The sequence below is a fragment of the Pomacea canaliculata genome, linkage group LG2 (genome assembly GCF_003073045.1).
Source record: "Pomacea canaliculata isolate SZHN2017 linkage group LG2, ASM307304v1, whole genome shotgun sequence".
NCBI classification, from domain to species: domain Eukaryota; kingdom Metazoa; phylum Mollusca; class Gastropoda; order Architaenioglossa; family Ampullariidae; genus Pomacea; species Pomacea canaliculata.
This window is the reverse complement of record NC_037591.1, coordinates 19262020-19274385: the sequence shown is the minus strand read 5'-3', so window position 1 is coordinate 19274385 and position 12366 is coordinate 19262020. Positions and strand designations below refer to the sequence as shown.

Sequence of the window (12366 nt, the reverse complement as noted above, 5' to 3'; positions counted from 1 at the left end):
TTGATAGTTTTGGGTAATAGTTGTAGGTCAGTTTTGTTGTTTCATGCAGGAGAGTTTCTGTTTCATCATCATTAAGTTTTAGTTTGTTTCGTTTTGTCCAGTTGTTTTGCATTACATATACTCTCCTCTAGAGTGCTGACAGCAGAGTGAGATGCACACAGCAAACTGAGGCAGTACAGCTGTGTCATCAGGATAGATCTGATAACAGAATTATACTAAATGCAAGATGACAGTGGTTTTGTGTACAGAATAAACAGAATGGGTCCAAGGACAGGGCTTTGGGGAACACCATCAAGATAAGTGACAGGTGACATCAAACACACTCTTAGTCCAGTCTGTCAGATAGGAATCCAGCCATGCCAGTGACATGCCAGAAATATCTTAGAGACCGAGGAGTTTTTGAAGCAGCGTATAACAATCACTTGTATTGAATGCTAGTTAAGTGTGAATGTCAGAGATCTTGTGAAGTAGTTGTGAAAGACCTTTGGTAGGTGTGAAGCAGTAGACTATATTAAGTGGTGTCACCTTGCTACAGCCATTCGACATTTGTTGAACAGTTTCCTGGAAGAGGTGCACTTGGTTATTATTATTCTAAAGGTATGTGACTTTGACTCTGGGAATATGCTTAGCAAAATCTTTGCAGATGTTTCTGTGAATGTCGTCTAGTCATTAGCCACACACACTTATCACACCAACAATTTCATGTTTTGTGGTATCAAATCACATATCTCTAAAATGTACAAAAGGGCTGTTTAGTGTGTCGCTGTAGTCCAGTAGATCATAAAATTCCGAAAAGATATATTGAGGCTGTAAGCCCATTCCTTATACTGGGAGGGGGTCTGTAGATGCATGGCAAGTGGACTAAACTATGAACAGCCACAAGTAATACTTGCATTACAAGATGTGGTAATGCTAGAGTTATAGAAAAATTAAGTGATGATCTTTGGATGACAGCTATGCTTCCAGCAGGTTTAGAGCAAGGAAATGACTTCAGGTAATAGCCCATTGGTGTTAGCAAGAATGCCATGTCTTGGTTATGAGGAAGAGATCTAAATTGTTATTTCTAACAACTCTAAGATTGCAGCGTGCTTAAGTGACTGGTTTGCCATTGGAAGAGAGACTGAGAGTTAGAAACCCCAGTGTAAAGCGGGTGTTCACTTGTGTAGGTGAGACCAACATCAAATGAGTGTTAAAAAAAAACAAAAAAAAAAAAAAACCAGTGCATCTCAGCAGATGGTAAATGATTGTGAATTCCAGCCACTCGAATTTGTAGAAAACAGCTGCCTGATCAAGGCAGTGTCAAGGCTTCATATTTCTGTATAAGTATCCATAGTAACACTAGATCCTGTTCACTGCATAATTTCCAGGAGCAGTGAATGCAGTTTTATGAAACTACTGTGCTTACAATGTGGAGGAGTTAAGGCTGATTCTAACAATATCCAATTGGGGGCATCAGGTTACAGAAAGTACTATTGCCAGAGTTAGAAAAAGAGCAGTTCATGAAATGTTTGAAATACAAGTCATGTGAGAGAAGAATGGTTCATCTAATTAAAGTAAATTTATTTCATGGAAAGATTTTTACTATATCCAAAATGTCAGATGTCTCCAGTAAAAATAGAATAATGGAAGAACTGCATCTTAAAGGGGCAGCACAGAAATGTCATGTGATATTGTGGATATAACTGAGACAACACACCACATGCTGATCAGTGGTCACTGAAAGTCAAAACATAGAGTAAATTGGTTTGGAAATGTGCTTTGGTGGCCAAAGAAGAGAATGGAACAAGACTCAATAGGTTAGCAAATTTAATTTTGGGTACCCAGCTCAGGCTGTTTGTTGTACCAGGTGTGTGAATCGATCCCAAGCTGGGAATCAAGACAAAGATGGTAGTGTACAATGCCTGTGTCTTCAGCACACTGTTGTATGAAAGTAAATCATGGACTACACATGCCAGACAAGAGAGAAGACAACTTTTTTTTCACCTGCAAAACATCTTTGGAATAGTAGCCACTTCCTGGCAGGGAGGAATAATGCCAAGGCCCTATCATGTGCTGACCTTCCCAGCGTGTTTGCTTAGATAATGCAGGCTACAATGGCTAGAACATAGCTACCACATGACAATGGCTGCATCCCAAAAGACATTCTTAATGGTGAACTGGCATCTGAGAGGAGAATCACTGGTTGCTCTAAACTTCCATATGAAGACATGAGCAAGAGCACGCTGTGAGCACTTGATCTTAAAAAATCCCATCATTACCTGTTGCTGCAAGTGACTGAACACAGTTGTGGACAGAGGTAATTGAGACCAGGGACCTTGAATTCACTCTTGCTTACAGACATCTATGGTGATCTGAACTAAATCTGCTTCAACAACCCGCTCTGTCTTCAGATGTAATCAGAAGAAGGATCTGCTTTTTCAAACCTGTTAAAAAAAAGCAGCCAGTAATTGCCTGCTTTTTGGACTTGAATAATCCAGAGAACAAGACCCTCCAAAATCAAACAATTTATTTTACACATATCTGTGGTGTCTTATCAGGGTTTTTTTTTAAACCTTATTACCAAGACAGATGAGATTATCTAGCACTTTTTACATATATGATCATCAAAGATCACTTAGAAGTAAATGTGTGTCATGGTTCCTTGAAGACTTTAACATCTTTAGGTAAAATGATGTACATACCTTTTAATGGGGTAAATTATAGATTAACCCACCCACCCCAGTCTCAACATAAAGAAAGTTTCCAGAAACATAACAGTTGTAGCCTGAATATTAGTGTGTTGGTGATGTAATCTAAATGGCTGTTAAAATACTTGTATGCACACTCTCTCACACATACACACAGGTCTGTCACAACATCGTTCAAATACTTTTAATGATGGGGAAAACAAAAGGTAAACTAATGCAGGTATATGTCCTACCAAGAAATTTTGTTTATGGATGCAAAGTAATATATGTGCTACAAGCTAGTTCCCACCCAATAAGATGTGCATATTTACTAATTTTTTTTCTATAGGGCACCTTGCCCCACCAACAAAGTCACCTACAGACATGAACTCACACAAGCACATGCTTATCAGTAGGTATCAGATGCGTCTGAAAATTCATTCACCATCATTCAATTCATAACTACTCAGTTTCTCTGTCTTTCTCTCACACATATAGTGAAGGAAACTGGAGTGCCCAGAGCAAATCACCTATAGTCAGCTCTTTAAACAGGTATCACTTTCCCAGAGAGGTATGTGGGAGTTGAGCTACCAAACCCCAATACCCGATTCTCACTGTTCAGGTGACAGGTGCTTTAACCACTAAACCACCAACCACCCCATGAGGCTTGTTTGCATTGTGCTAAAATGTACATCCCTATAATGAGAGATGAATGTAAAAGCTCATAATGTTAATTAAGCCAGCATTACTGAACTGACAAATAGAGCCTGGACATGTTGAAGCAATTGTTGACAAAGGCTATCTGAAAAGTTCAGAGTATTATGCTAAATCCAGAGGACCGCCTTTCAAACATTTCAGCAAATTTCATGAAGTAACATTTATTTTACTTATATGTAGGACTTTCTTTATCCCTGCAGCAGTTTGATACCTTAGTGACTAAGACCATCAACAAGAGGAGTTTTATAGGTATTATTGGAATTGTATTGGTTTTATTTGTACCTATTTTTAGTCTATAAGTGTTATTGTGAAAAGACTGGTGATTAGTATGTACAACTATGGAGTAGGTCACTGGCTTGAGGTCTGCTCAAATCTGTGGTTAGAAAATTTTTCCCTGCACATACCAGATTCACATGCCATGCCTCGGATGAACCACTTACTTTCACTGCCCCTACCATCGCTGGGGTGTGAACTTTTAAAGTTGTTAATGGCATTGTGCAATATTCTGTATGTTCGTGGCATTTGGCTTGTTCAAGCCAAGTTAATATCCCTAACGTGTTTGTCTTGACAATATTAATACCTACCGTATGTGGAAGTACTATGGGCATGCTACTTTTGTATATGATTATGTTGTATCTCTTTGAGACTGGAGCATTTGGTGGTGTGTAATTTTCTAAGGGATTAATAAAGTATTGCCACTGACATTATTACAAGAGTTTGTTTTGTGAAAAATATCACAAGAATCTCTTGTTTTTGAAAGGTAGTTTTTACTTTCATATTTTGGTATGAGAGCTACTTACTACTTGGGAAGCTGAAGCTTTTGCTCAAGAAAAACACTTTTAGCTACCATTTACGCAAGTGAGTGAACACTGATTCAGTGAGGTGATGGCAGAGTATCAGTTATTTTTTCACTGGTAAACTAGTAAGATTGATTCATAGAGTGAAGTCTTGTGTCGAATCAGTTGACTGTTCCTCTAAAAGATTACTCAGAGACTCACTCTACTAGATAATCTGTCATTCACATCTTGTAAACTTTACTTTGGCTGTAGGGAATCCCTTCCTTTTATTTGGTATTCATTCAGTGGATGTATTTATTTCCATAAAATATCATTTTTACACTTTAATAGATACATTTCACCTTGAACTGAGATTGTGCGTGTGCATGCCTGCAAAGGATGTTGTTGTTGTAGTGAATTTCAGTCTTTTCGGTGTCTTAAAGCGAGTGTGTGTGTGTTAGAGGTGGGGGAGGGGAGAGAATGTAGCTACACAATTTTTATACTAACAGGTTTAGCTTATTTTATCTCAGATCTGAGATGATGTCTTCATCTAAATACCCGTCTGAGGAGATGGTAGGCCCAAGCCTGCGGTACACAGGTAGCAGTCATCGTAGCTCACCACCACTGAGTCTGTCAGAATCAACACCAACTCACACAGATCATACGGAGGGCACTCCCAGCTTCACAGCATCAAGTCCCAGTTGTTCAAGTGATGTGCTTGGTACTTGACATGCTATTCCATTTAATTTTTACTTGTAGCATATCTTATATGAGGACTATGAGATGTAAGTTTTGTTTCAGCAATTCCTGCAAAATCCTGTAGTATGCTGCTCTGCTTAACTCTGTGCATGAGTGTATGGAGAAGGGGGAATTGTGTGTGTGTGTGTGCATCCATGTGTGCCTGTATGAGAGAGACTTTAATGCATGTTTCTGAAGTATAGAAAATACCTAGATGCTGAGCCATCTACAGGAATTCATGCTTCAGTAATTTGAGATTGACCTGTTTTTTTACCTTAATTCAATGAGGACCTGAAACATTACATCACAAGTTATCCAAACTGGTGTTGCTGCCAAACAAAAGTTGATATATGTGTATGGAAATCAACAGTTGTGTGTGATTTTCAGAAACACATGTCTAAATGACTATAACAAAGACCAACAGACTTCATATTTAAAATTTTAAATTATGAGAATTTATTTCTGTAACTATAAAAAAAAAATCTTTTCTTTAAGCAAATTTCTCTGAACAGGGGCAAGTGATCTAATTTCTAAAGCAAGAACTGGGATTAAAAAAGTATAAAAATTATCTTAACTAATAATAACTGATAAATTATTATTAAAGGGAAGGAAATTTTTCATTATATTTATTATTAATATAGTTGACTTCATATTTTTCTTGCTATGTTTCTCGTAGTATATCTTCTAACGAAGAAAAAAATTGACAAATACATTAACAGACTTTAATTTGAGGATGATCTAGCAACATGCAGATTACAGAGAAGTAGTTTGCCATGATGAAATACAGTTCAGGTGGTATTGTTCTGAGCTAGTTGAAATTTCTCTAACAAAGGAGGCTAACAAATAGAGAGTTGCAGTAATCAAGCCTAGACAATGCAAGAGTTAGTGATGATGACTAATAGAGGGATCTGGTGTAGCCAATCCTACATAAATTTTAAAAGATGCATTTACTATGTGATTCTTGATCAACAGCAATGAGTTGATGATAATTGCTAGGCTCTTGACAAATGGAGGAGTGTATTACAAGAGAAAGTGAGAGATACGCGTCGAAAGCAAATGTTTGAGTTAGTGGCTATTGTGATGACCTTTCGTTTTGTTCTCCTTAAGATTGTTCATGTTTTGCCTCAGTCATGACTGTCAATATCTTGGTTATCCTCGGAAGCAGGCAACTACTGAACATAAAAGAATGAGTAATTTAACATGGTGAGAGAAGATGCAGATTGCTCTGTAGTTTCTCTGGTGGTGTTAATCGTGGACTTTCTTCACTAAAGTTTTGAAGAAAGGTATAAACAATGAACGGAAGCAAGATACAAACTATTTTTTGACCCAGAATACCCATATCCGTTCCTGAAGTTTTTGCGGCAATTTTATTGATGGTAAGTTACAATCATCTACTTTCATTATAATTCCTATTCATATAATCGAATGGAGGAATTTTACTAGCTGTCTATCACTTACTATTTTAGACTTAGGAGCAATTTGTTCCTGTTAATGCAGGTCATTGACTCAGGAAAAAAGTGTGAATTTATTGGAAATGATACCTTATAGCAGTACTTGTAAAAAACATGTGGATAATGCTGTCCGATGTTAAGGTGTGTGTTGGCTGTTTTGCAATAAAAGAAATGTTTATATAATAGGGCTCACTTCACGAACAAGGCTTATTCCTGGAAATATTCTTACATTGAATATGCTATCAAAGGCTCTTGAAACTCCCAAACAAGAAAACCACCTGTGAGTATATTACATTGTAAGCATTGTTTTTAAATACAGAATAATGCAAATAATGCTTTTTTAAATTTTGCAAGCTGGAGATGCTTAAGGCATTTACTTGTCTGCATTCTATACCTTCACAATTTTAAAATTGGTAATAGCTTCTCTTAATGTTCTTAGTTTAGCCCCTCTGGTATTTTCAACCATATTCATTTAAGGTCAAATTTCTCCACATTTAAGTTCTTCCTGTACTCAGCTTTTGTTAATCATTCTCCTTTTTCTCAATAATGATTTGTATACTTTTTATTGCCCTTATTATAGTTCAGTATCCACCATCACTCTGCCTCCTTTCCTGGTTATTTGCATTCATTCTCTGACGTTATACAATTTTAACTTTTTCTATCATCATCTTTGTCATTGATGTCAGTACATGCTTACCTGACAACTTCCCTGTCCATTTTACCTTCAGACCTCCTTGCTCTCTGATCTTTATTCTGTGGTCTCCTTCAGGCTCACTATACACTAGCCTTATGACATGTTCCATTTTCTTGGCCTTTTTGAATCACAAACTTACACATTACATTTCTAACACTCTTAAAGTTTATATAACTTTTACTTTCAGTGTGCAATCTGAATTCACATAGAACTGCTGCTGATCCTTTGCTCTCTTTTCACCATCTAAAACTAGTGCTGTGTTTTGTCTACTGCTTAAAAGCTTACCCTGGAAATCATGTGGACTGTTTCACCTTTCATCTTAGTATAGGGTTTTCCCTGTAAGCCACTGATTAAAAAAAACTTTATCCTTCCTTGTTCCACCCTGTTTTCAGGCCACCAGAGTGGATATTCACAAGGTAGATACTCTTTCTCTTCTGTCTCCTCCTCCTTAGATTCTTCTTGTCTCTGAGCTTCATCTTAATCTCACAGCGGGTCTTTTGTGCACAATTGTTTCAGTTCAGATGATGTCTCAGATGTGCTACTTTCTCTCTTAGAATGCAGCACTTGTTTACAAAGCTGACTTCATCACTGTGATAAAACTTTAGGTGCTGGGTTGGCCCTTGCAGCTGATAGGGTAAGATTCCAGCAACTAACAGCTGTTACCACTCTTTCGTCCCTTCCATAAAATCATCATCCACTAATACCATGGTTGACTTTAAATAGTGTTGTTAAGAGGTAACACTGTTGCTAGTGCAGTAAAAAAAAAGACTTAAGCATGCCTTCCCACCTAATGAAATCAAATGCCAAATAAATATAGTGTTTTGTGAAAAAGGACAGTTAATATTTATATGTATCAGATATGCTCACACGTCTACCTTAATGTAATGTCTTTCTGACAGCATACCCATGAGAAACCTCCAGTGCCTGACAAGGTTTTATATTTTATACTCAAAGACATCCAGAAAGAGGTGAGACAGTTCCATCACTATGGGATGGATACTCAGGATGATAAAGAATATATGGTGACCTTGGCATTTTGCTCAATTGTTAGTATTGTAGACTGCAGTAGGAATCTGGGATTCATTGTCACTGCAGACATGACTCTTGATAAACAAGTTACAGCTGTCTGTCAGTCTGCCTGTTATGAGCTATGCAAGATCAGCGCCATCCCTCACATTCCCTCTACACGTGCGTATGTTCTATCCAGGCTTGATTAGTGCAACTCCTTGCTTGCTGGCTGCCCTGAATACCTTCTTCACAAACTCCAGAAAGTACAGAAGTCTGCTGCATGTCTGGTGTTTAGAGCAGGGAAACAGGACCACACCACACCAGTCTCCTTCATTTTCTACACTGGCTTCCCATCCGTTCTTGCATCCGGTCCAAACTGTCTATGGTGTGTTTTAATTTCTTTGCGGGCACCTGCCCTGATTATTTCTCTTAACTTCTCTTCCCTTACATCCCAGCTAGACAACTCCTTATCTGATGATCATCATCTTATTCTTCCTGTCACCAAAACAACAACATATGGCCACAGGATTTTTGTTATTGTGCAGCGAAACAATGGAACTCTCCCCCTTTCCATATCCACCACCTACCCACTACTGAATCCTTTAAACGTGCACTGAAAATACACCTTTTCCGTAAACATTACTCCTAACACCCTTTTCCACCATGCTAGTCCTTTTTCACACCCTTCCCTGCTTGTCCTCCTTTTGCAATATCATATTACTCTCAGTACTTGTTCTTGTTATTTGGGTACTCTTTGTGTTTTCTGTATTTGATTTTATTCTTCATTAGTACTGTTGTTTATTCTTTTAGAGTTCATATGTTATTTGTTTGTTTTCCTGTCCCTTGTATGCTGTCCATATTTTGTTCTTGTGCTTAGGCGCTAAGAGCATACTCCTTAGGATTGTGAATATGGGCTTTACAAATTTTGCATTTATTATTATTAAGAAGCACTCATTATGATTTGATGAACATCTGTGGGAATGTTTTAAAACCATGGAAGCTTTTCAGCAGCAGCATTTGGAAATCTTACTTTTAGTATAAAGTAGGTCTGAAAAAAAGTTATATCTTTCACTTGATTTAATCTGAGAAAAGAATATATATGATTATGGCCATTGCTTACCAATCTATTGGACTGAGAAGAGGTACAAGAGGTATATGTTTGTGTACCATATTCTGTGCATGTTAATTTGATAATACACTGTACCTTAACCATTAAAATGGTTTTTATATCTCACTCCTATAACATTATATTGATGCTTAAGATTGCTTTAAATGTGTTTGTTTCTTTTCTCATTTAACTTTGATGTGTGTTACATGAAATGTATCTATTTTCACAAAATAAATCGCTACCATCTAATCAAACATTGATTTACTCCTGTTATACATGTCTGTGAGTGTGCATGTTGATGCGAGTTGTTATAATAAACTATTCATATCTGGTACTTGTTGAAACCTCTGTTCTAACTTTTTACTTTTTTAAAAAACCTTATCTTTTTGCCAGAGAAAAAGGCAGTTTCAAAAGAATTTTTTTACAAATCTAAAAGAAGGAAGTATATATTTCTATTTTTGTCTCACATATAGTCTAATTGATAAATCTACTGAACGCTCTGAGAAGCTGGTACCTACCTACTTCTAATAGCTATTATATAACACTAATAAGAAATTATTTCACAAATTAAAAACTTACAAAGTCATGCAAGCTGTCTTTAGAGAGAAGATTCAGATAGGCATACCAAACAAGCATCTTGGCTGCCCTCTCGTGCCATAGTGTTATTCTACTGAAGATTTTGCTTGTTTGTGGTAATAGGGTTATACCTCATCAGTTGTTGTCACTATGTCACCTATGTCACTTTTATTTGGCAGTTTGAAGATTATGCCTTTTTTCCATTAATCTGTTGTTTATTCAGTATCCATTTTTAACAGTATCTAAACATAAAAAGCAAGATAAAATACATAAAATGACATGAACTCATTATTTATGTGATTGCAACAGGTTTTGGTATCACCTTTTTGGCAGCACTGGCTGTTAGGTTAATCTTCCGGGAATCATGCCACATTTGCCATGCACTTTGTAATATTGTCACATGCTCAAGGTTTGACACAACATAAGGTCTTAGGTTAAGAAATTCACAATAGATTCTGAAGCACCTTAGGCATGCTTCAAGAAGCTTCAAACATTGGTGTAGATAAGTCAGCAATGACGTACATAGAAATTATATAGTTTTTAGTGTGAAACAAGTTGCTTATAGTTGAACAAGCAAACATTTCTCCTTTGTCAAGCATTGCTGCTTTCTGAGAACGTACTCATTCAACACTATCTCATCGTCACAGTCTTTACCATGTGCTGCTGAGGGCAAATGTCCTTTAAAGGAAACACAAGCCAGGTGCCTAAATTTCAGATTCCTTTTTATCCTACCATTTCATTTCACCTATCAGTGTAGGAAATTTTTATGCAAGACATTTTGCAGACATATTCTACTAAAGGGATACATGAAGAATTTTTATAGGTTTCTTGAAATAGATATAATCTTCTACTTTCATGATATTACATATTTTATGTTCTATTTTTATGAATGTGTTTGTGTTTTTTCCACTGATTTGATGTGTTTATACATTTGTGCAACATGCACTGTCGTAATGCCTGCTAATCAGAATTTTAAAAATTACTTGGCTTCCTTAATATTACAGTAGCTTGGCTGCAAGCCTTGTCTTTTCCTGCAATGCACATGCAGCCTGCTGTTTCCACAGTACCATTTTTAGTGACTAACACTCAAGCGTGATGTTTTGAGCTGTTGAAATGTTACTTCAAATGATAAAAAATCCAAATCATCCATCGGACAATATATATAAACTCTTCCCACCAACAATATATTTAAAACTTTTTAAACTCTTTTAATTTTTCATTTGTTGGCTGTCGACACCCTTCAAAAGGACATAGTAATTGTGAATATCATTCGGCTACTGATTCATATCATTATCCCACTTCAGAAACAAGAATTGCAGATCCTTCATCACTTATTTGAACAAGCCTGTCATCCGAATGTTCCTGAGAAACTATATTCATTGTAAAGAACTAGAATGTTTTCAAAATGCTATAAATGAAATTACAAGCAAGGTAGATGACCAAAACCTGGCTTGTTAATTGTAGGCGATGGCCTTCACTTTAACCTCATTAATTATTTGTGGTCATGAAGTCACGAAATCCCTGGATAGATGCATTTCTTGGATTCTTGTGACTTTGGTCACCAACCATCATAACTCCATTTACCTGCCTCTCCACTGTCACTGTTTGATGGGCTGTCTCTAGTTTGTTTCTGTAACTGTATCTTTTTGAATGAATTGTTAGTCCATTGTCCAACGCCTTGTAACCTGGAGGACCACTCATCCCCTTGATCTGTCCAACATGGGTGACTTGACCAGGTACCAGTACTCCTCTCAGTATAGTTTTAAGGGTCATCGAGATATTCAAACCCCCTGATCACAGCAAAGTGGTGGTCCAAATAGGGGTGTAATTGAATTAGGTGTAACTCCATAATGTTATGCCATACAATCATTCATTATCATGGTATACCACAATATCATTACCATTTTGTTGATTGTTTATGACAAAAGAATTCTGACTATGAGACTATGGCTACATATTTCAGCATCATTCAAAAGCCCAGGAACAGCTGCCTTTTAGATCAGTAAAGATTTCAATATTTATAGGTCCTAGAGAGAACAAATATGACTGATTGCTTTTGGAATTAAAAAAGTGGTTGAGTTTCAATGTTTGTGCAGACATTTTTGAAAATATCTTCTGTTTGATGTCTTTAGATATTTAACAAGAGGCGGTAGGAAATAAAATATATTTATTGAGGTTTATGTTGTCGAAGATGAAAGTTGCTTAAACTTAATGTGGATATTGATGGTACCCATGGAAAGTGACCCATGCCAGCAATGTGAGCTGCTTTTGTAGTGGGGTAAACCTTTAAATAAAAAAATAGGTGTATTCTGCATTTCATATCTGACTTTGGCCTTGTTGATATGTGTTTTTTAAAAAAGTGTGATCCTCTTAGCTTGAATGACAAATTTTTTTGTGCAGATGTTAATCCCAGTTCCGATTGTGGTCTTTCACCATCATTAAGCCCTCATCGAATGTCCCCTAGTCGATATCATGTGATGGATACTGCGTCACTGAGCGATGGGAACTTGGACATGACCTCAAACATACACACAGAAAATTTGGAACAAGGTTCAGAAAAAGAAGAAGTGGTAGGTATCATTTGATCTTACTCTGGTACATGCCGTGTACCATCAGAATTTAGGTATTGATT

General features: G+C 36.8%; 1 protein-coding gene across 8 annotated transcripts in view; it reads left to right on the top strand.

The window, feature by feature from the left end:
- Window positions 1-12366, top strand: part of LOC112556925 (phosphatidylinositol 4-phosphate 5-kinase type-1 alpha-like) — a 66424-nt gene that overhangs the window by 49828 nt on the left and 4230 nt on the right. For 3 of the 8 annotated variants that reach the window (XM_025226385.1, XM_025226388.1, XM_025226384.1), the window contains 2 exons: window positions 4690-4880; window positions 12135-12304. In XM_025226385.1, coding sequence (XP_025082170.1) covers window positions 4690-4880; window positions 12135-12304 — 361 coding nt within the window. Of the gene's footprint in view, window positions 1-3015; window positions 3079-4689; window positions 4881-6534; window positions 6629-7596; window positions 8561-12134; window positions 12305-12366 lie in introns of those variants that run through there. The other 5 variants (XM_025226392.1, XM_025226389.1, XM_025226387.1 and 2 more) reach the window with 4 other exon arrangements.